This window comes from Armigeres subalbatus, chromosome 2 (genome assembly GCF_024139115.2).
Source record: "Armigeres subalbatus isolate Guangzhou_Male chromosome 2, GZ_Asu_2, whole genome shotgun sequence".
NCBI classification, from domain to species: domain Eukaryota; kingdom Metazoa; phylum Arthropoda; class Insecta; order Diptera; family Culicidae; genus Armigeres; species Armigeres subalbatus.
This window is the reverse complement of record NC_085140.1, coordinates 417,023,538-417,048,023: the sequence shown is the minus strand read 5'-3', so window position 1 is coordinate 417,048,023 and position 24,486 is coordinate 417,023,538. Positions and strand designations below refer to the sequence as shown.

The 24,486-nt window shown below is 41.7% G+C and overlaps 1 protein-coding gene across 1 annotated transcript in view; it reads right to left on the bottom strand.

The window, feature by feature from the left end:
* LOC134213413 (uncharacterized) overlaps positions 1 to 24,486 on the bottom strand; it is a 391,718-nt gene that overhangs the window by 19,834 nt on the left and 347,398 nt on the right. Inside the window, exons 4-10 of the mRNA XM_062692452.1 lie at positions 17,141 to 17,851; positions 15,085 to 17,082; positions 14,722 to 15,023; positions 14,523 to 14,659; positions 14,242 to 14,301; positions 3,795 to 3,891; positions 491 to 3,115 (exon numbers count right to left, since the gene is read on the bottom strand). Of these exons, the coding sequence (XP_062548436.1) occupies positions 491 to 3,115; positions 3,795 to 3,891; positions 14,242 to 14,301; positions 14,523 to 14,659; positions 14,722 to 15,023; positions 15,085 to 17,082; positions 17,141 to 17,851 (5,930 nt within the window). The remainder of the gene's footprint in view (positions 1 to 490; positions 3,116 to 3,794; positions 3,892 to 14,241; positions 14,302 to 14,522; positions 14,660 to 14,721; positions 15,024 to 15,084; positions 17,083 to 17,140; positions 17,852 to 24,486) is intronic.

The following is a 24,486-nucleotide window of genomic DNA, read 5'->3' as shown; positions in this document are numbered from 1 at the left end:
TTGAATTTATGAGAAGCTTTTGAATCGTTCGAAGACAATTGAGGTTGGAATACTCGTAAGATGCAATCATTTGACTGTGAACTGATCACATTATTAACTGTAAAAGTGCCTCAAGAACACTAAAATAGAACAAATATTAGACAGCAAGTATTTTATTAAGAACCAGTCACAAAACATAATGAAGAAACAAAGAAAATCACATATTCCATCAACTATACAACCACAGTGACGATCTCTAAACAACGATAACAAAAACAATTAGAAAAGCATCTACCGAACATACAAAAGCAATTACGTGTAAGCAAACTACTGAACTAATTGAACAGATTTCCATGCAACATTTTCAAAATCAACGTTTGATTCTCAATTCAAATTTCGTATACAAAATATGGAATTCATAAGGCATTCATTCACTAACCGAATGAAAACTATTAAACATTCCACCAATAAAAGAATTTCTGTACAATAAAAAATTACATCATTCTCACACCTTCTCCATCCATGTATCCCAGCGAGTGCTCATCCTTTTCCGACAGTTCATCTTCATCCTTCTGCTTAAAACCATCCTCGAAATCGTACGCCTGAAACTTGGCGCCCTCCAACACGTCCGGCAGACTGAAATTTCGCTTCATATTGGCTCGCACCGTCATATGCCAACACTTCTCATTCTCCAACTCTTCCTGTGCGTTCTTCGCCAACTTGTCGAAGTTCTCCGTCAAACTCTTCACATAACCCTTCTGCCGTGAATCGCACTCAAAAGGTCTCATGCGATTCTCCTTGGCTTGTCGTTCCTGTTCCAGTTTGCGTTCTTCCATTTCCACCAGCTTGTTGATAATATCAATCTTCTTCTCGATGTCCAGAAACTTACTGTACTCCGCCGATGACATCAGATTGAAGTCAATCAGCTTTTCTAATTCGGTTTTACCCTTCTCTGGAGGTTCTCTACCATCTTGGGAATGTTTCTGTCGTTGGTTGTGCGGCTCATCTAGTGAATCAACTGAATGCTCCCTCCGCATGTCCGGCTTGGAGAGTAACTCTAAACTATCCATATTGTCGTCTTCGCAAACTCCTTTCTCAGCTACATAAATTTCAAATGACTTTTCGTCATTGGAATCCTTGGTCTTCATTCGGGAGCATCCGGCAACACCGAGATCCTTCGGCATATAGTCTTTGTTCACGAAATCTCGCAGTTTGTTGTCTTCGAACCCCGAAGAAGCTGACATTTGCCCGATGATGGTGTTGAACTTTTCTTTTGACCTTACTCTACCACGACCCTTCATACTAGCGGACCTTCGATGAGCTACCGGAGGTTTATGTGGAACGTAATCCATTTCTAATGTGCCGCCGAGCTGGTAGCGATCGGACAGCTGTCGCTCCTGTTCGAACCTTTGCAAATTTTGCTCAAACTTTTTCGAATTACGAGCTATTCTTCGGCCACCCATTTCAATTTCAAAGCTGCAGGATTTCTTCATTACGTACACGGAAGACTCGGTGCCGAAAATGTCCGATCGAGTGACCTGATTCGTTGCATTTAACGTTTTGCGGACGAACAGTTCGTTTCCTTCGCAGTTGTACAACGGGTTGGAATTCATCTGCTTACGCTGGTTGGCAAAGTCTTTGCTAAGGCTTTTAACAGTACCTCCTCCGTATTGGGCGGCTTTCGAGGTTAACGAGGGAATGAAGTCTTCTTCGGGTGATTGCTCGATAATAGACGAGGCCGCTGCTGCCCGTGCAGAACTTGATATGAAACGTGGATAGCTAATGGAGGTCGGCATACCAGGCACACCGTGGCGCTTATGCTGAGGTGATCGCGACTCGGCAATCCGTCGACTAGCTTCGAAATTTTCGACAGCGTAGCCATCTTGACACGTTTGATTGAAGTAGTTACCCTGCATAAAGTAATCGAATCCACTGACAGCGTTTGGACTCGACCCATAAGACTTGGAGTTACTTCCTACATCCAACTTGCAGTCATAGTTACTATAGAAGCGATCGCGCTTAATTTTTTCGAAAAGAACCTCCAGAGGTGCAGATTTGCATTCAGAATCATCCGATAAGATACTCTCCATGCTGTTGCAATAACTGACGCCACCACTGCCGAATTCATCAGACAGTATGCTTTCTTGACTCTTCCGATCAGGGTACTGCTGTCCAAGGAAGAAACTGGCACTGGAGTGGCGTTGGGTTTCCAAAAAGCGGTTTTCAGCTGTCCGCTTGTCCTCATCCAGAATATCAGAGAGAGAAACATTTCGATACGGTGCTGGTTGGAAGCTATCGTAGATAAAGTAATCCGAGACGGATCGTTTTGGCAGTGATTCCGTCGTCCGAGGGGGTTTCTGGTGTTTGGCACAGGTGTTTCGCTTGCTGCTACCTTTTTCAGTCTTTCCTAGATCTAAGTCTAGACTACAGTCTTCTAACGAATCGGAACTAAAATTGGGGTCATCCTCGGAGAGGAATCCATGCTCGTGTCGCTCTTTTCGAGCAGTGTTCTTTAGGCCTTCTAGTGTTTTGTTAACTTTTTCCAAACGTTTGGGTTCACAGTTCACTGCGATGGGAGGTTGAGGATCCTGAGTGGATTTACGAGGTTGCAAATCATCCAAGTCGCCGTATTTGTTGGTAATTTCCTGAATCATTTTTTCCGTGTCCGAGTGGATCATATCGAGGATCGTTTTGGCATCTTCATAGTACATTGAATGGCGACCTTGTCGATGCGATCGTAGATTCGAACCTTCTTTGGACGGTTCCACCTCTGTATCAAGATTCGACTGAATCATACTCCACTCCTGTTCCTCGTGCACTGGTGATACTGGACAGGATTTGTAATTTTTCAATATCCCAGGATGTTTACGGAGTTTGTCAGCAGGAACCGGTGGAAGTTCTGGAAGCTCCAGTTTATCGGGTCTCACAAGTGTGTTCTCCTCTTCACTGCTGTTGTCATCTTCTTCGGATCTGGGATAGATCCCTATGTTTCTCGGATAAGGTGGGAGCTCTTGCTGAAATAGGTTGATCATAGCGTGATTTTGGACTAAGCGAGAACGAGGAGCAGCACAATTCAAATAGTTATGATTACTTGGCACCGGGGGAGGTGGATAGTTACGATAGGAATATGGGTCACCTGAAGTTTGTTCGAAATTACCGTTTCAACCAGACCAGAAGATATCAAGCAGCATGAGAATAGAGTAGAGAAAACAACGCGATATAAACGCTTTAGGGGTTCAAAATAAAATAATCACAGGAAGAAATGTACAAATATTAAGACGACGTATTTGCACATGTTTGAATGTTGTTTCCTTTTCCTATATCTAACACGAACACAGAGTTTATTCTCTTAGTCGATGAGGATAATCTGTACAGTATTGATCGATAAGCATATGAGATACTCTTCATCTATAGCGAATACAGCTAGCACGATTAGTCCTACATTGAATTATCTTATTACGATGCAGCAGGAAATCCATTACCAATGTTACCCGCATTACGCGTGAATTAGTTAATTAGCGTTAAAAAAAGCATCTCCGGCAACAAAGAACTAAGGCATTACCACCACCACAGAAAAAGTGTTTCCTCCAATGCGTAGTGTTTAAAAACATTACAGAATGATAATTTCCACATTGAGTTTACTTTTTACAACTTTTGATCAGATTACAAAATAATCAATTGTGAAGCACGATCTATAAAATATGATGCAAAGGAGCACCAATGTGGTTATCATCACTCTAAAACTTTTGTGGTAAAATCAAACAGTGTAATACATTTGTCTTCAATCGAAAATAGTACTTGACGCAAAAACTTACCTATCCGCTGCATTCGACCAATACCGCCGCCGGGTCCCATCGAGTGACTTAGATCGGATATGCTCTGACTAGCGCGCAGACCGGACCGGTATCCAACCTGGAAAGGATGCGACCAGAAAACATGACAATAAATATCTATAGGTGTATAGTTTTTGCGCTCGGTTATACAATTATTTTATAGGAGAATCATATGAATGTATTATTTGTGGAGATGCGGGAAAGCGTCGACATTTATCCAAAAAACAATTTTAGCTGAATAAGCTTTTTTAAGCTTAATGAGCTTAGTTTTGGTCATATAAGCCCTTCGGCATTGCAAATGCTGGGTAATGCGTACCTGAAGGAATGAAATAGACCCCATTTCGTGGTCCTTAGCCTCTTACCCAGCAACTCCTATCCCTACCTCTTCGTGGTGCTGGCTGGGATACGAGCAACCTTAGAAAACATCGGGTAACCAACCCCGGTGGGAGCTATGGTCATATGCTGACAGGGAAGGGGGATTTGCTCCTCTCCGGAGATGCAAATCTGATCGAGCGTCTGTTCTACGTATTAGGAGCGGCTCACAACAGCCTCTGTTCCCCATGTTAGGGGCGGCTGATCATTGTCCGAGTGCCAGCGAGGGACTCTAAGCAAAACTGTGCACACCATGCTGCATCATATCAGCATCGAGAAGGCAGCCCTTTCGTAGCCTACCGAAGATTCTACAGTTACCAAAAAAGGCAAAAAGTAGAGCAAACGGATTGATTCAACGGCAACAGCACCGGCAACGAATAAAGAACAACGATTGGAAAGTTGGATCATGGAACGTGAGAACTTTGAATGACTCGTGAGCTACAGTAGGTCAGCTTGAGTGTGGCAGCGAAATACAGGAAATGAGGTGGCCCAGAAATTCCGGGAGGTGGATCCCTTAGGTAACACTTCAAGCAGATGTGTATTAAGCGTGCTATCCGGTGAAAGCCGATAAGGTACCGCATTTGCCTGTTGCGAAAGAAGGGCAAATTCTTCAACTATATCCTGATCAGCATCTATGCCCCAACGATCGATAAGCCTGATGACGTGAAGGATAAGTTCTATGAGAGCCTTGATAAGGCCTACGGAAAGTAACACACGATGTAAAGATTGTCATCGGGGATGCAAATGCGCAGGTCGGCAGAGAAAGTTTTTTTCGCTCTATCATTGGAAAGCCTTCATTCCGCTACCAACGATAATGGTCTGCGACTTGTAACCTTTGCTGCTGCTAGAGGGCTGACAATCAGCACTACTTCGCACGCAAGAATATCCGCAAACACACTTGAATCATTTGTTTGAGAAACTGCATAAGTCCATTTTACACTATTTCGAGAAAATAACAAAAAACTGTTTTTGAACAAATTTGCACCAAATCTTTCGATTCTTCGATACAGATCAATAGTTTTGGCAAAACTCAACAGCCTGGGGCATTTTCAGTGCAAAAAATCTAGGCAGTACTCCACAATTGCTCTTCAAAGTACGTGGACTTATGTAGTTTCTCAAACAAACGAAAATTTGTTCATACATTCCTGAACAAAAAATTTTTTTTCGTGTTTTTTGTCAGAATACGTATTTTTGGACGAGGATTCAGAATATATAAAAATCTAATTTTGGCCAAAAATTTTACATATACAGTTTCTCAAACAAACGGTTCACTTGGCAACATCCGATTGGAAACACTAGCCCTCAGATAGACCTCGTGCTGATGTTATAGATGTAAGGTGCTTCAGAGGCCCGAACATCGACTTGGATCACTACCTTGTACAGTCGACTTTCTACATCTCGATTGTCTACATCTCGAAATCTCTCCAAACGTCGATTGTTTGCTCGGTCACTTCAATCTACGTACATTTTTGCTGTCTGCATCTCGATAACCTCCCTATCTCGATATCTCTATATCTCGATGTGTTCTGGTCATATTTTGTTCAAGATTCTCTCTCCCTTTGTCGATATATTCGAATTTCTAGGCTACTGGACACCCTTGGGACAATAACAAACACATCCAAAACAAGAAATTACATTTTTGTTGTTGTCGTTTTTCATAGCAACAGCGACGCCAACGAAATGGTTGGTTTGATGTGGAGTGCCAGCGAGTGACGGACGAGAAAAATGCTGCAGAGAGTCGAATGCTAGTGGCTGGTATCCGTTCCAACAGAGAGCGGTACAGTGTAGCAAGGGCAGAAGAGAAAGGAATCCACCGCAGAAAAAAGGCAACACGTAGAGAGTGTGAAAGCTGAAGCGCAGGAGAGCATGGATCGAAACGATATGCGAAGGTTTTACGCAATTGTCAATGGCGCGCGGCATAAGACTGCGCCAGTGCCCGCCATGTGCAATGACCGAGAGGGGAATTTGGTGACAGACATGACTATGGTGGCAGCCAAGGAGAAGGAGCATTTCGAAGATTGAACGGTGAAAATGTAGGTGTATTAAAAAGCATGATGGACATAGTCGGCGACGATCAAGCTGTAGAGCCACCAACGCTGGACGAGGTAAAGAAGGCTTTAAACGAGCTGAAAAACAGTAAAGCTGCTGGGAAGGATGGGATACTGGTCGAGCTTCTCAAATACGGAAGTGAGCAACTGCATCAATCAATCCACCAGGAAGTATGGGAGAATGAAGAATTGCCTGAATTGACTGATTGAATGGCCTCGTATGCCCAATCTATAAAAAAGGGTACAGACTAGAGTGTGCCAATTAGAGGGATCACCCTTCTGAACTCGGCGTACAAAATCCTATGGCGTATCCTGTTTACCAGACTGAGACCGCTTGAGGAGTCCTTCGTCGGCGAACACCAGGCAGATTTTCGTGAGGTCCGATCAACGACATATCAGATGTTGAGCCTGCGGATGATCCTTGATCAATTTCGGGAGTATAACTTGCCGACTCACCATCTGTGAGTGGCAGATAATGTTCGAACATGGTCTTCCGGCGCAACTGATTAGACTGATACGTGCAACGCTGGATGGCTCGAAAACAAGTATTCGGATCACAGACGAAGTGTCAACCTAGTTTGTGACCTTAGACGGATTGAAGCAGGGTGATGCTTTTTCGAATTTATTGTTCAACATTGCACTCGAGGGCGCTATTAGGAGATCTGGCGTGCAGAGGAACGCCATTTGAGCAGGGACTATACTGCCCATGATCGTATATTTGTAACACTCGCATTTTTGTTCATTTTGTTAAAAGCCTGTGAATAGTTCAGAAAGCTCAATTTACTGCATCTAATCCCACAACATTAAAATAGGCTTTACTATCTTGCTTATCTGTGGTAAGCTGGAAATTATTGAGTTTGTGGGGAGGATTGATAAAAAATTTACAGAATCAATAAAAATGCAAATGTTACAATTACCTACCATTATCAGAAACCAGGGTATTACAGTTATCAAATTTTGCAAAACAATGTTACAGTCTCTTAATTGTCTCCTTCGTAGATAGTGAACGAACTAAGTAGCATTCAACCCACTCAGAGGCACCGCCAAGTTCCGAGTCGTGAGTAGGACAAAAACTGGATTATACATCTATAGAATATTTTTATGGAATTTCAGCGACTTTCCGGAGATCCTTACAAATAATCCTCATAAGTAATAAAACTCCATATAACTATTTGGACAAATCATTACATCTACAATGTTCATGGAACATTTCTAAAAAGCATGTTTCAAACATTTTTACGAATTTCCAGAAATGATTATGTATTCCTATAAATTTTATAAAATATTGGATGATTTCAAGCAATTATCACTAACTTCTAGGAATTCGATCATTTAGACATCCTCAAAAATTTCACTACGATCTACCTGTAAAGCTTATGATCGTCCAAGAATTTTTAAGGGTGTTCAGTACTATTTACGGGTTTTCTGAAATTTCAAGAACCATGTCACTCCGAATTTCAGACTTTCTAACTTTCTAACTTCTAACTAATTTCTTGCAAACGTAGGTATATTTGTGATTCCTACAGATTCCAGTAAACTCTTAGAAGCTTTCAGAATTCTTCTTCTCATAGGCCTGCTACCAGACATCTGGATGTGCTACAAATCATTAACTGCTTCATATTCGCATATATCAGCGATTGTTCTCTCATATCCTTGTCTAGTTTCTCAACTTTTGGAGATGAGCTCAGCAGTCTAGTAACTTCCGGTTCTACATTATAGACAGGAGGTCTGGCATGGATAACATCACTTTTCTAAGTGAATCCTTGATCGATATTTCTGTTCATCTACCTTAGCGAGTTAACGAAATATACTTTCCGTGGTATTGTGGGGATGCAGAGGTTTTCTCGGTCTCTACCTAGTAAATACCAACCTTTATTCATTTGGATCGTAGCGCAATTTACACCACCGCAGTCTTCCGATTTTCGCGGTGTGAACGATGGATGGTTCTCCCACCAGCTGATGCAACGCGTGTTTCATTCGCCTCTTTCACGTACCGCCCGCCATCTGCACCCCACAATAGATAGTACGCAGCCCTTTCCTTTCGAAAACTCCCAGTGCGCGTTGGTCCTCCACGAGCATCGTCCAGGTCCCGTGCCCGTAGAGAACTGGTCTAATAAGCGTTTTGTAGATAGTCAGTTTAGTAGCGTTTTGCCGAGTTCAAAGTACGTACGATTTCCTGCCATGATGCGTCTCCGAATTTCTCTGCTGGTATCGTTATCGGCGAACACCTTGATTTCGTCACCACCGATAGAAACTCGTGGTGGGTGGCTTACATTGATATCTACTGAGCCTCTTCCTATCATGTCTTCGACGTGTTGATGACTAGTCCAAACAGTTTAGCTTCGCTTTTCAGTCTGATGTAGGCTTCCTTCATCCTCTCAAAGTTACGTGCCATGATATCAGAGTCGTCGGTGAAACCAAATAACTGGACGATTTTTTGGTGAAACCAAATAACTGTGAAAATCGTACCACTCGTGTCAATCCCTGCCCTTCGTATTACTCCCTCAAAAGCGATGTTGAATAGCAGACACGAAAGACCATCAACCCTCTGCGTATTTCGAAGGGACTCGAGAATGCCCCTGAAACTCGAACTACGCACATCACCCGATCCATCGTCGCCTTGATCAACCGTATCAGTTTATCCGGAAATCGGTCCCGATCGATTGTATCATATGCGACTTTGAAGTCGATAAATAGATGATGTGTGGGCACGTTGTATTCGCGGCATTTCTGCAATACCTGACGTACGGCGAACACCTGGTCTGTGGTAGTACGTTCACCCATAAACCCCGCCTGGTACTGCCCCACGAACTCTCTTGCAATTGGTGTTAGTCGGCGCCATGAAATTTGGGAGAGTACCTTGTAGGTGGCGTTCAGCAATGTGATTGTGCGGTAGTTGCTACAATCCAGCTTATCGCCCTTTTTGTAGATGGGACACACGACACCTTCTATCCACACCTGCGGCAGAATTTCATCCTCCCAAACCTTGGTAATCACCCAGTGCAACGTTCTAGCCAGTGCCTCACCACCGTGTTCAAATAGCTCTGCTGGTAGTTGGTTAACTCCAGGGCCTTTGTTGTTTTTCAGCCGGCCGATCTCCTCCTGGATTTCCTGGAGATTCGGAGCCGAAAGTCGCATGTCCTGCGCGCGTGCTCCTAGGTTCATTACCATACCGCCACCGTTGTTTGCCATATCGCCATTCAGGTGCTCTTCGTAGTGCTGCCGCCACCTTTGGATCACCTCACGCTTGTTTGTAAGAAGGTTCCCGTTTATGTCCTTACACATATCGGGCTTTGGCACTTGGGAAGAAGGCGGTGACGTGTACGGATGTACCTTACCCGTCACTCCGCCGTTTTTTTTTTAATAATTCAATTCGGCTGAACATTTTTAATTCAGCCGAAGAGCCGAACTAACTAACTAACTGTTGAAAAAGATAAACAAAATAGTAGTATGTGAGATGCTGAGAGTGTTTTAAGAAGTGTCCAAATGCGTGACCCAAAGCAATGACCAGCCCGAATAGAGTCAAGTTGTTCACCCAAATATTTGGCCATTTGTCGTATGAAGTGCTGAATTTGAGCTGTGAAAATTTAGAATTTTTGAAAAGGAAGAAGGTGCAAGATTAAGAAGAAATAGTAATGCTTTCCTGTTTCCGAAGGAAGCGATTGGAATGTGGAAGAAAAGTGGATGTTTCTGGGCCGTGTAAGGAGAGCAGGAGCCGGAGCTCCATCAAAGGAATCTGTCCAACTTTATAAGTTTGACTCAGTGAGATGGGATTTGATGTGATTTTGGGAGGTTGCCGGCTTTACGGGTGGAATCCTTTAAAGTTTATAAGGGTTGAATTTTTCTATTTGGATTTTTTTTTTTTGCTATGCAGCGTACCACTACCGAAATTAGATTTAACGTATGGATTGTGAGAAAAGGATTCAACTTCGCTGGCGGCTAATTCGGTTTTCTACTGAATTGATCATATATAAGTTGTAGTTAGAGCAAGTGTAATATTTTATGAACAAGGTAAAATGTTTTCAATAAATGGTGTTTTGACGGCTATATAATCAAGGTACGAAAAATATACAGCTGTTGTAAGTACATGTTCCATAAGTTATTTTTGCTTGTTTCATTATTTTTTTATCATACATCTCGTTATATACGTTGAAATGAATTGATATAATCATTGGCGTAACTAATGAAAAATTCTAGGGGGGGCTAACTTTTTTTAAACTTTTTTATTTTAACACTCATAACACAGAAAGTTTACCATTTTCGCTCGATTCAACTGATGTATATTGTTGGTCTACCAGATATCAATGCAATGGACGACTTAAATATTTCAAATGATGTTCATCGACACTCAGCCCTTTTACAAAAATCTTGAAATCTCGTAGGATTCCTAAGATCCTTGATAGGTTCAGAAAACCATAGGTGTTGGGCTCGCCGTAAATAGAATGTGAAGCACGATCCTGATTTTTAAAGGATTTTTTGATTTGCTTCGAACCGAGAATACATTATAAATTTAATATTGAATAAATTAGTAAGTTAAACTCTTTTTGCCAGCTTTCCATTCAGTGGCCTGACAATTCCTACGAGCTTTTTTTCTGTTAGAATAACTTCTAGGATGATTTAAAAAAAAATCAGTTTTACATCCCAATACAACTTATTGGTCGTTAATTTCAAATTAGTTAAAAAATTGCAACAAATTAACAAGTTAACACATCTTTTCTCTCAGTAGGTCTGTTTCACGCCTACTGAGACATTTTTACTGGTTTCATTGCTGCAGCGATAATAGGAGTTTAGAGAATTAAATAGTACCTATGCGGATTTTTATAAAATCCATCCGAAAGAATACAAAGTTCTTTCTTATTCAACTTTTAGTTACCTCTACTTGAAATCTAAGAATTTTACCGAGCCTTTCTCAAGAAACCTACAGTGATAATTAAAATGCTGCAGCTATTAGGATTGATATTAGTTAGGAAGATTAAGATCATATGATCGATTTAGATAACAATTACTCACAAAACCCTGGAAAAATTTGAAAATCTCAAGGAATTGTCCATTATCCATTTAGTACTTGTATAATACTTATAAATAGTATATTTTTTAATTTATTTGTTGATGAGGTATTTCCTTTGATATTTCATAAGTTATAACATGTTTTGAGGAATCCACATTTTGTCGTGAGCAAGCCTTATAACAATTGCTCGAAGTTCAAAAACTTGAGCGAACAGATTGCTGTAGTGTTTCGAAGAGAGGGATTGGATAACGAAGACAATCCTTTCTCTGCATTTACCCCCGTATATAATCAGTCGACTAGATATGCGCAATACTTATAAAAAGTAACAAATTTTCTAGGGGGGGCTAGCCAGATCCTAGGTGGGGCTATAGCCCCCCTAGCTCCTCTGTAGTTACGCCAATGGATATAATTCACGCTGGATTCAAAATATTTTCATATTTATAATCCATCGAATCCTACTTTAGCAATATTTCACATCTTTTCTCTCTACCCAACTATGTGTATCGAAATTGATCATTTATCGTTTGATCATTTATTCATCCACTTAGAATTATTTATCGTTTGATCATTTATTCATCCACTTAGAATTCATTTGTTGATCAAAATCATTATCATATCAGGGGGGAAAGGGAATTTAATTTCTTTTTGCTCTTTTTTGGTTTCAGAGAGCGAGCAAAGGCGCTTAAACCTAGGCTATTAGCCAGGGCAAGGCTAATACCTTCGCCCCATCCGAGGAAAATCGTCGGCAAGGATAATAGACTGACATAAATTTCTTAGCAAAGTCACTCCCAACGTATTTCCACAAATTTTCTATAATTTGCTTATAATGATACTCCAAAACCACATACCCGACCCACCATCCAATTCCTTGACATCTATGAGGGCGTCCAAAATCCAAAATGGAAATCCATAAGCAATTGGGGTAAGGAAGGTAAAGAATATACAGGACAACTATCAGTATGTAATCTAAGAAATACTCCGTTACAACGCAACGCAACGCAACACATATCGGGCTTTGGCACTTGACCCTTACGTGAACGGTTTGCATTCTCATAGAACTTTTGTGCGTTATTTGCGCGGTACAGTTCCTCCGTCTCTTCACGGTATCGATCTTCCTGGTGGCGCCTTTTCCTCCTCAAAATCGAGTTTTGTCTGTTCCGCGCCTGTTTGTATCGTGCCTCGTTCGCCCTCGTGCGGTGTTGCAGCAATCTCGCCCATGATGCATTCTTCTCCACAACTAACTGCTCACATTCACCGTCATACCAGTCGTTTCTCTGATCCGGAGCCACCGTGCCTGATGCAGCGGTTGCGGTGTTTCCTATGATGGATCGAATATCTCTCCAGCCATCTTCAAGAGATGCTGCGCCAAGCTGCTCTTCCGTTGGGAGCAGAGCATAAAATTTTCACTTTCATGAAGCACATTCACTCCGACTTTTGACATTCGTGTTTTGATTATTAAAAACATAGAATGACTTACTCAGTTTACTTCTTCATAAATTCAGTCAATTGATTACCACTGAGTATGGAAACTGCGCGCGAAAAAAACAAAATTAGCCTTGATTATATTGACATTTGACGCTAAAAAATGCCCCTGAATTGAGCGTCGGGATTAGATCTACGCGTGTATTTATTCAAATCATAAAACATGTGTTCAGTTTTACGATTATTTAATAATTTGTGATATTCAAATAAATACTCACTGACCAATATTCATTCTGAAAATTGACGGTGCAGAGCCGAATATGAATATGTTTAGAAGTGAAGTGACAAAGAAGGCCGATGGGCTTCATAAAAAATAATCGAATATTTACAGCTCTGGTTGGGAGTGCCACTTCCAGCTGCTGCATGTAGTCTTGGGCTAGTCTACCGTCTTGTAGCCGCTCAATGTTTAGTCCGACTCCGACGCGTGTTGTACACCGTCGAGAGTTTTGAGCGCAGACATACGAGGTAGTGATCGGATTCAATATTAGCACTGCGGTAAGTGCGTACGTTCGTGATGTCGGAGAAGAATTTACCATCGATTAGAACGTGATCGGCACATGAAGGTTTGATTAATCTGCATCTCATACATGGATATACCCTACATAAATTCCAGGGAAATATTCAATTTATTGGGTCACGTACCTTATCGTGCCCCAGTTAGACTCCGCCAGTGAAGGGCTACAAGTACGCCACACAACTCTTTTCATAATTCTGCTTCTGTATTCAGTTGGCAATTGATTCAAACTTTGACCGAATGAAATTTCAGTGCAGTGCAAATAGACCTGTGACTCTATACCACTTGATATAGCTCGTATAAAGAGCTGGATATTATTAAGCTTATACAACACGGCAGACTACGGTGGGCTGGATACGTTCTTCGTATGCCGGAAGAACGTCAAGCGAAGATAATATTTAGTAAAGAACTCGGAAGAGGCCGCAGCCTTTGTTAAAGGCCGCGTACACGATGGCTTTTTGCAGTTGAAGAGGACCTGAGGACGCTCAATATTCAGGGCGACTGCGACTGAAAGCGATTGGCCCAGGATCGAGTCCAGTGGAGAAGGATACTCCATTCGGCGTAGGTTCGTCGAAGAGCTGTAGCCCATCAAGTATCAAGTAAGTAAGTAATGATTAGAAATGTATTTTTTCGTCAGCCTGTAGGACCACGCTGTACCATGCAGAGAGATCACAATATGGTTTGCAATTAGCGACGATGTGAAGATTTCAAGAAAACAAGAAAAAAAATTAATGTGTTGAATTGTATATACAAGTGAAGTCAACACAAACGGGGACAGCTTTGAGTAACGTCTTAAATACGAAGATAAATACATTTAGGTAAACGAGACGGATAACAAATTCATAAGCAGCGCAGTTGAAAAGCACATTGATGGGTGATGTTATTGTGGAAGATTAAGTAAATATTAGTGCACGTGAGTTCATATCGTTGGGGTCAGCGATGGAAGGAGCACAGAGAGCTAGTACATATGCATAAAGTTCGTCGATAACAACAATAGTTTCTCACCTTAGGACGAACTAGGTTTAATGAGTAACTAGCGTCACGATTACTATGAATATGAATTTCCTAAAATAGAACGCAAATGGAAAGGAAGGAAAGAGGATTGATGAGTTGTTGAATGGAACTTTAAAAAAACATACAATGAAAAACTGCTTAACTGGAATGAAGCTATTTTACGAAGGAAGAGAACGCGTAATCATTCGCTTATTTTCCGATTCAATAAAGTTTCTTGGCAATGTTCCGAAAATTTACGGACCGAAAAGTAAAACAGTTGGATTGGTACTTACATTTTCCAGCTTTGCTTTGGCCTCATTAATTACTTTCATCAGTTCTTCCTTCTTGTTGTTGGCGTACGATTTGGAAATGCTAGTCGTGATTTTGGCATCGTTGTTGTGCATCGCGCTGATGCTCTTTCGGCTATGAACTGATTGGAGGGAAAAATGTTTATTTGGGAAATTGTCCTTTGTCACAAAAGTAATATATTACCTCGTTCTTTATCCGAAAGACTGGCCGGTCCGTCGAGTGCGGCCTGCAGGAACGTTGAAGACGTTTGCTGCGGTATACTTTCGGAACTGCCACCCAAGGTGGATGCCAACGATCGGTCAGCATTGTCACCACTTGGAGTTGATCCTTCGTCTTCGTCCTCCGAAGTTCCCGTACCAGTCCCAGTGGAGGCTGCATTTTGCATCTGCAGCTGAGCAGCGATACTCAACCCTTGCTTCTCTAGTTTCTGCCGCCGGATTGACTTCCGTAGCTCATTGACGTCGATTTCGTTGATTTTGAAATCTCTGCAAATGAAATCAAATTTAGATGGGAAACATTCTTTCAAACATGTATTTGAGGACTCACGTTGGCGTCGAAGGGGCCACCGTTGGGTAATACACCATTCCATGCTCGGAACTGGTTCGCTCTCCATCCGATATGTCCTCTACGTCTCCGTCATGCTCCGTATTTGATTCCGAATTTAGCGAATTTAGCGCCTTTGTCTCGGATATTTTCTTATGCTGCAGAAAGGCAATATCTCGTCGATTTTCTCGTCCACTATCGATCGAACTGTCCTCGCTGAGATACGCATTACTGTAAACATCTTTGGAGCTGCCACTGTTGTAGCCTGAAGTGGGGGTGTTATTGTTTGCATGGTGGAGAGCAGCCTTTTCACTGCCGTAAGTGGTATTTAAAGGACTATCGACTATATTTCGTAAGTCAAGTGCTTCATCAAATTGTCCCTTTTGACCCCATCGACCACGAGGTTTTGGAGGACCACCAAACGTCTGACTTTGGCTAGGGCTGCTACCAAGAACGGGAGAATTTGATTGATCCTCTGTGGGTTTTCGCTTGGCCCATTGTGGCAGCTGTCCCACGTCGGAGAATCGATAACCTGGCGTAACAGGAGCGTCTTCTATAAATAGATTGTTTGGTGGTGATCCAAACTGTTCCGTGTGAGGCGCAGGGTGATCTAGAATAGCGTCAGTGAACGGATTGGATAGAGGTCGCGGAATTGGCTGGTGACCAGATCGAAGCGCTTGTTGAGAAAGCCGAGCTTGCATTGTTACAATCATGTCATGTGGAACCTGCCAAACAAAAACACAACCATCTCCGCTGGCGGAAATCAGGTGCTTACAATCGTTTGTAAACTTCAATCCAGTAACCAATTCGCTGTGACCATACATTCGAGCCATGCATTCATTTGAATAATAGTCGTACACGCTTAGTGTTTTGTCCGTGCAGGAAGTGGCAATGTAAATACCACTAAGGTCCAAACTAACCTTTATTAAACTTCCTTCGTCCGAATGGGACCCCTTGAAGGTCTTGGTGTGTTTGGCGTTTTGTGTGCTGTAGACTCGGATGTTCCGATCTTGGCACGCTGTCAAAATGTGCTTATAATTACTATCTACCTCCATATCGTAAAGCGTATTTTTGCCGGCGCAATTGTTGCCCCTTAGAAAGACATTGTTCTGGAAATTACGGAAGATGATGGATTTGTCGGCACCACAGGACACCATCTGGAACTGCTTGCCCGAACCGATAAACCGTACTGAGGTAATACTACTCGAGTGGTCGTCTAGTGTCTGCAGAATCCTGTAACCTGCTTCGCAGTCAAAAATGTGAATTAACCTATCTCGACTTGCACTGGCCAGCAGTTTGCGCTCGATTTTTTCGTTGGTGTATTCCACGCACAAAACTTCCGAATCGTGCGCTTCGATCGTTGTGATCAGTTTGAGATTACTAAGGTTGTAGATCCTAATGTTACCACTCCTATCACCAGTAGCCAGCTGACTGTTATCCGGATTGACTTTGATGCATCTGACTCCATTCCTACCGTCGTAACTGGAACTTTTCTCCGTATTGTGGATCGGATTGTCAATATCCTTGATGTGGTTGAGTTCCTCGTCGATGTATATTACCTTCATCAACTCTTTGCTGTAGATGTTCCTCCTGTAAAGTTCAGTACCTTCGCCGTTTTCGATGTCCCAAACCCGAATGGTGTCATCCGAAGAACACGTCAGGAAGCTATCCGATGGCAGCGTATCCGAGACGGTGTGTTTCAGATAGCTAAATGGCACAGTTTCCACCCCCCAGATACACGCCGAATGATACAGGAAAGAATTGCTCTTACCAACCCTTCGGATATCCCGCAAATCCCAAATGTATAAGCTATGATCGTTGTAGACGCTCGTCACCTTGCAGCGATTTTCGTCGTACACGATCGCTATCGTGTCCGGATATTTGGCATTTTGTGGAACCGACATCATGTGATTGATATGAAGACCCTGCGCCACATCCACACCGAGGAAATGCGTGCGCGGTAGGGTTGTGATGTATTCCAGGGTTTCTGCGTTGAACACTCTGTGAAACATCCCATCGTTGAATTCACCACATGGAAGAATACAATCATGGTACTTACCTGATAATGGCCTCGGCGCATCCCACTAGAATATACTTTGTACTAGTGACTAAACAATTTGCTGCATTGGTCCTACACATGACCCACTTGTCCAGCAATCTCCTAGAATTGAACTCTACCAGGTGTCCATTCCTGGTGATCGCATACGTGCTGTCGGACATTTCTCCTTTGCCACAGGCCACCGCGCAGAAGTCATTGTTGCGCAGCTCTCCCAATATCGCACTCCGGCCCATCAACGGAATCGGTTCCTTGTACTTCCGGCTGCCCTCCAAATACCAGTACTTCACATGCCTATTGCCTACCGTTACGAAATAATTCCCATCCTCGCTAAAGCTCACAGCGACGACCTTGGCGGTAACCTTATTGGAGGCAATTTTCAGATTGGCCTTCCAATCGAACACATTTACAATGTTGTCGTGCTGTGAGCCCACCGAAACAAGATACTTCCCGGTGGGTGAAAAAGCAACACAACTAACGGCGTACTTGTGGCCGGAGAATTCCGCCACTATACTGCCGGCGGCTCCGTTCTCGTAATTGGCATTCCCGTTGACATCCAGCTCCCACACCTTAATGGACGGATTGTGGCCACATTCTCCGGTGGCCAGGTAGCGCCCGCACTGCGAGTATGCCACCGCTGTGATGGCCTTCTTGGCCGTGTTGAGCAGGAAGGACTGCGTGAGCTTTTTCGGGTTGAACAGGACCACGGTACATCTGGAGATTGAAAAAAGAAACGGAAAACAATTAATTCAACTTTGGATTCCAAACGAAATTGACAGTAACTACAAAAATAAGATGTATTCAGTAGGACTCTAGGACAGCAGACAATAACGTTTGATAATATGTTTTTCCCCAATGAAGCATTTTGAACGATTCAGATCACATATTTTTGAATTCTTAACTTTATGTCTTTCTTTCCTTCCTTTCTTTCTTTCAAATTTTTTTTAAATAACTTGAATTCTATAGGTTGTAAACTGATGACTTATTCAACAAAAACGCGTATTTTGGCAATACAAAAAAGTTTGCGGAATATACTTGAACACTAAGAGTTGTAGTTTTCAAAATATTATAAAATCAATTCGAAAAAAAAAATCGTTTTGGTATTACCGCGATATTTTTTTACATATGGTCGAAACTTAGGTGTGGTAAAATTCAAGTTATATCTGAGCTCTGGTCAAATTTTAACCAACATTGGTTCATAGGCAATCGAGATCTAGTTCTCCAAAGTTGACCATTTTGTATGAAAAACGGCAAGTGGGCTTAGAGTGACAGAGGAAATTAAAGTTTACTAAACATGTTTTAAAAAGACTAAAACGTAAAAAGTTAAGATTTTTTACGTACCTAAATATTACAAAACTATTAACACTACAGAGCGATTCCAAGCAACAGCATCAAAATTTAAGAAAATTTTTAATTCATGATTTTCTATTGAGTTGAAACTTTGCACAGTTTTTCAATTTCATCTAAATCGTCATTTTTCGATATCAAATCTTCATATTGAGTCACGACTAACTTTTCAAAAGGGTGTATGTGAAAATGGTTCAAAAATATTTAAAAAGCTGCACAGCAAAAACGGAATGTTCGATTGTTATGATTTTTCAGCAAAGTTAGACAACTAAATGGTGATTCTTAAGAAAATGTGCACAGTAAAAAAATTTTTTTGCCTTTAAAATATCATTTTTGTCACAAAACTCAAATATCTCAAAACCCTATCTTTTTTCGAACGTAATTTTTTAGGAAAACGGTCCATTATATTAGCTATCTACCATAAAATTTGGTGATGGTAAACTAATAAACAAAAAAGTTATGACATTTCAAACATTTCACAATTTTCACATTTAGTAAAAAAAAATTTTTTTCTGTGTAAGTTATTTCGAGAATTGCAATTTGCATACACAAAAAAACAGACGTCACCTCAGTTTGTCGAGCTGAGTCGATCGGTATATAACACTATGGGTCTCCGGGCCTTCTATCAAGTTTTGACGTAAACTACGTCTAAGGGGAAGACTCAGATACAGGGTGTAAAACCGAAATTTCCAAATTCGAGACCGTCACGAAATTCTTCATCTTTCGATGGATTTTCGACATTTGCTTATCAATCGATTCAGAAACTCTCCAGCAATTTGCCAATTCTATTGATACTATTGATTATCAACGTTAAACTATTGAAAATGTTGTTACTTTCCAAACCGGGGGAAAAATTCAATTCCGTTCATAAATCCCCAACACGGACATCAGATTGCAGTAAGGTACGGGCCTTTTGATCCACTGCTTCGTTTTCCCTGTGTATAAAAAGCCCTGTGTTTCGCGTGCTCGCGTCATTTTCATTCTGGATGTCACGGCGAGCGGACCAGGGCGTCAAGAAGCGGTCCCAGTGACAACGGCTGTCACAGCGGGTGGTGCGGATGAAATTTTTTCGGTTGGTGGTGGTGGCGGTCGTGGAAGCAGCAGCATATCATTTTCATCCGTGTCCCATCTTCGGCGGATCTGGCAATCGACGGCGTTCGTTGAGCCGAATCATCGGATGGCGGTCGCGCAGCCCAGTGGCTGCTGATAAGGCACATAAGTGACAATTAATCGGTTCTTTTCAGGACCATCATTATATTTGGGAGGAAAGTTAAGTTGACATAATTTTCCTAAAGTGCAACCGTTAGGAACTGGAAAATTCTTCGGTGAAATTTTCTAGCGTAATTCGGAGTTATATGATTTTAGTGATTGAGAATGTTTATATTAGACGAACTTTCTTCATATAACAAAGCATAATTGTTTGGAATCGGTAGCGGAATCATAGCATTAGTGCCGGTCCGAGCATAGGCTGTCATCGGAAGATTGCTACAGCAATTTATTCACTAATGTGGCGTTTGCAACGATTTGGATGTTGTCGGCACAACATGAAATTTTCCCGCGAGACTAATTTTGTATTTTTCCTGTTGATTGAAAAAGAAATCGGTTCCGAAAAAATTTTTTTTTCTGTGTAAGTTATTTCGAGAATTGCAATTCTCGAAATAACTTACACAGAAAAAAATTTTTTTTTACTAAATGTGAAAATTGTGAAATGTTTGAAACACAGAGAAACAGACGTCTCACTTAGAACAAAATGCAATCAAAATCATGGTCACGAAAACTTTGTCGCCCAATGCTAAAATCCCGGTGAGTGGCCAAGCGGCAACCAGATGGCGATAGTGTGCAAACGTCAAACACAAGCAAAATCGATGAAAGCGCCATCGGTGGCCGATTGACCACCTACAAAAAGTTAAATAAACCGTTAAAAAGGTGTACGATGGAACATATGTTGAGTGAGACGTCTGTTTCTCTGTGTTTGAAATGTCATAACTTTTTTGTTTATTAGTTTACCATCACCAAATTTTTATGGTAGATAGCTAATATAATGGACCGTTTTCCTTAAAAATTACGTTCGAAAAAAGATAGGGTTTTGAGATATTTGAGTTTTGTGACAAAATGATATTTTAAAGGCAAAAAAAATTTTTTACTGTGCACATTTTCTTAAGAATCACCATTTAGTTGTCTAACTTTGCTGAAAAAATCATAACAATCGAACATTCCGTTTTTGCTGTGCAGCTTTTTAAATATTTTTGAACCATTTTCACATACACCCTTTTGAAAAGTTAGTCGTGACTCAATATGAAGATTTGATATCGAAAAATGACGATTTAGATGAAATTGAAAAACTGTGCAGAGTTTCAAATATTTTCGAAATGGTCGCTCAGGATCGACTGACATGCCCCCGTGGAATGCCTCTACATTTTTCCCACTTCGAAATATTACCCACTGATTGATTTAATATGTTTCACTTATTTTAACAAACTGTTTTCAATTTTTTCCGCTGTTTTGTTATAACTTTTACCTCAATTTGTGTTCATCGATGAAAATATGTCACAAATGTGCTCAAGACTTGTATATTTATGACAGTGAAAAGCGAAAAGTCGATCCAGAATAAGGAACGACATTCCGCATTAGCATTAGCATTGTTACGGTGTAATTTGTAGATTGGACACTAGTGATACTCATGTTTTACTTTTGTGATCCTTATCTACAATGCTATTAGAAATCAAGAAGGGGAGTAATCCTTGATTCCAGTCTTAAACAAAAATAACAAAAGCATGAGGATTACTACTTCTGGCCACGCCCATCTTCACCGTAACTAGGGAGAGGAAGGAAGAGTTGATGTGGTACTTACCTAACGAGAGGCCACCGACTTAGCGACACCCTCATAAGTACCACGGAATTGGATAATGAGGAAGGTACCCCGATCAACCAAGTTCTGAATGATGAATCCGCATACCGCTAAACATTCCAGCAGATTTATTGAATTGATATTACTTCCATTTGCCTTCTAGAAGCTTTTGGAAACATTTTTGGTACTCCACAACGTCCTGGAATTCGTAATATTTGATCTACCCGATCAACCAAATATTGAATGACGCATTGCCTAACATCCTTACTTGTCCATTGATCTGATGTGTTTTCATTCATTACTTCCACAAGCTACTACAGATCTACTAAAACACCTATTAAAAAGCTGACATTGCGTCTGACCATCACCTTTTTATTGGCAAGATCCGATCACCCATTGCTCGGATTCAGCGGCGGGAGGACTAGGCAGCCGATGTTCCGGAAGGTGGTAGCGTAGAAGAGTAGTGAACGGCCATCAGGAATGCCTTTATCGAAACAAACGAAACAACCTGAGTCCCGTCTACGGAATTCGGCTCTAGAGAAGGAAGTTAAATCTTCTGCAGACGGGACAAGCGAGCGTGGGTGGATTCCCTGGTCAGCGAAGGGAAGAAACCTGCAGATGAAAGTTGCGACAGGTCAGTTACTCACCGACCCACCCACCCAAGTAGTGACGCCCGATCAACCATCAACATCTCGGCATGAGCCACCGAAGGGTGCGACACATTACCCGCATCAACTCCGAAGTTCCATCATTGCAGGAGCTTGAAGGAGCATCCATCCGAAGTATAAAATCCAAAAAAGCTGTTTAGTTCTATCACATTTCAGTAGAGTTATTTTGCAATATCTGCGACTGTTCCGGCCGACTGGATGTAGGGCGTCTTAGTGAAAGTCTCAAAAAAGGGGACCCGACTGTGTGCGACAATTGACGGGACATCATGTTGCTGTGTATTGTTCTCAAAGTTCTATGCAAAGTTATCCAAAATCGGATACATTCGATTTGGCTGATGATATTGCAGTGGAGCAGTGGAGAAGGTCCAAAACTTTCAATATCTTGGCAGTCAGTTAGCGGAACCAAGATCAACATAGCAGCACGGATCCAGAAGGCTAGGGCTTATTTTGCGAGTTAACGAAATATATGGAGATCCAGTCAGATTAGTCAACGCACCAAACTCCGAATTTTCTACTCTAAAGTGAAATCTGTGAGAAAATCATTTACACTCCCGGCCAAAAGTTTGGGTTCATCCTCGAAAAATATAGGCAAAAGCTTTTGGTCGTATTTTCGCCGTCTTACATCCGATTTCGGGTATTGTTAGCTCGATACTAACAAACAATATGAGTAGATCTTGCATCATAGGTATTTTGAACTAACCATTTTCAATTTTTGTGTACTAAAATATTACATTAAGATACACATTTTTCTTGTATTCAAGTTGTAAAAATATCTTGATTTTTTTCGAAATTGAGCCCACAAAATTTCGGAATAAAAAGTGAAATGGAACCCAATTTCAATCATCTTTGAGGGGCATTGATGATTTTTTGGCGGAAAAAATTTGTTTTATTTTTAAAAATCAAAATGTTTACTCAAGTGCATAGTATGCATCGGCCAAAAGTTTGGAAGAAGTGCCAAATGAAAAATTAAACATTTAATAAAATAGCACCTATTTGACCTAATAATCATTATATCATCACATATCCTCATTGTATATTGCTGGAGTCTCTTTAAATTGCTTCATTTCACAGAACATGGGTGAACACTCTACCACGGACCAGGTGTTCGTCATACGTCAGGTATTGGAGAAATGCCTCGAATATAACGTGCCCACACATCATCTTTTCATCGACTTCAAAGCCGTATTTCATACAATCGATCGGGACCAGCTATGGCAGCTAATGCAAGAAAACGGATTTCTGGATAAACTGATACGGTTGATCAAGGCGACGACGGATCGGGTGATGTGCGTAGTTCGAGTTTCAGGGGCATTCTCGAGTCCCTTCGAAACGCGTAGAGGGTTACGGCAAGGTGATGATCTTTCGTGTCTGCTATTCAACATCGCTTTGGAGGGAGTAATACGAAGGGCAGGGATTGACACGAGGGGTACGATTTTCACAAGTCCGTCCAGTTATTTGGTTTCGCCGACGACATTGATATCATGGCACGTAACTTTGAGAGGATGGAGGAAGCCTAAATCAGACTGAAAAGCGAAGCTAAACGGATTGGACTAGTTATCAACACGTCGAAGACGAAGTACATGATAGGAAGAGGCTCAAGATAGGTCAATGTAAGCCACCTACCACGAGTTTCTATCGGTGGTGACGAAATCGAGGTGGTTGAATTATTCGTGTACTTGGGCTAACTGGTGACCGCCAAAAACGACACCAGCAGAGAAATTCAGAGGCGCATAGTGACTGGAAATCGCACGTACTTTGGACTCCGTAAGAATCGAATAGAGTTCGCCGCCGTACCAAACTGACTATCTACAAAACGCTTATAAGACCGGTAGTTCTCTACGGACACGAGACCTGGACGATGCTCGTGGAGGACCAACGCGCACTGGGAGTTTTCGAAAGGAAAGTGTTGCGTACCATCTATGGTGGGGTGCAGATGGTGGACGGTACGTGGAGGAGGCGAATGAACCACGAGTTGCATCAGCTGTTGGGAGAACCATCCATCATTCACACCGCGAAAATCGGAAGACTGCGGTGGGCCGGGCACGTAGCCAGAATGTCGGACAGTAATCCGGTGAAAATGGTTCTCGACAACGATCCGACGGGAACAAGAAGGCGAGGTGCACAGCGGGCAAGGTGGATCGATCAGGTGGAGGACGATTTGCGGACCTTCCGCAGACTGCGTGGTTGGCGAAGTGCAGCCATGGACCGAGCTGAATGGAGAAGACTTTTATGTGCAGCACAGGCCACTCCGGCCTTAGTCTGATAATAAATAAATAAATAAAACTTTGCTGAAAACATCAAACCTCTGAAAAAAATTTCCCGGAAATTTTTTTTTTGCTCGGGTGTTCAAGTAAATTGACCTTTGAAATTTATAAAAAATGCCGTTTAGAGGGTCAAAACATTTCCGATCGTCTATTTTCAGGATGATCCCATTGTGCATACTGTGCGTCAAGTATTGCATGGTGAATATTTTGAAACCACGTTAG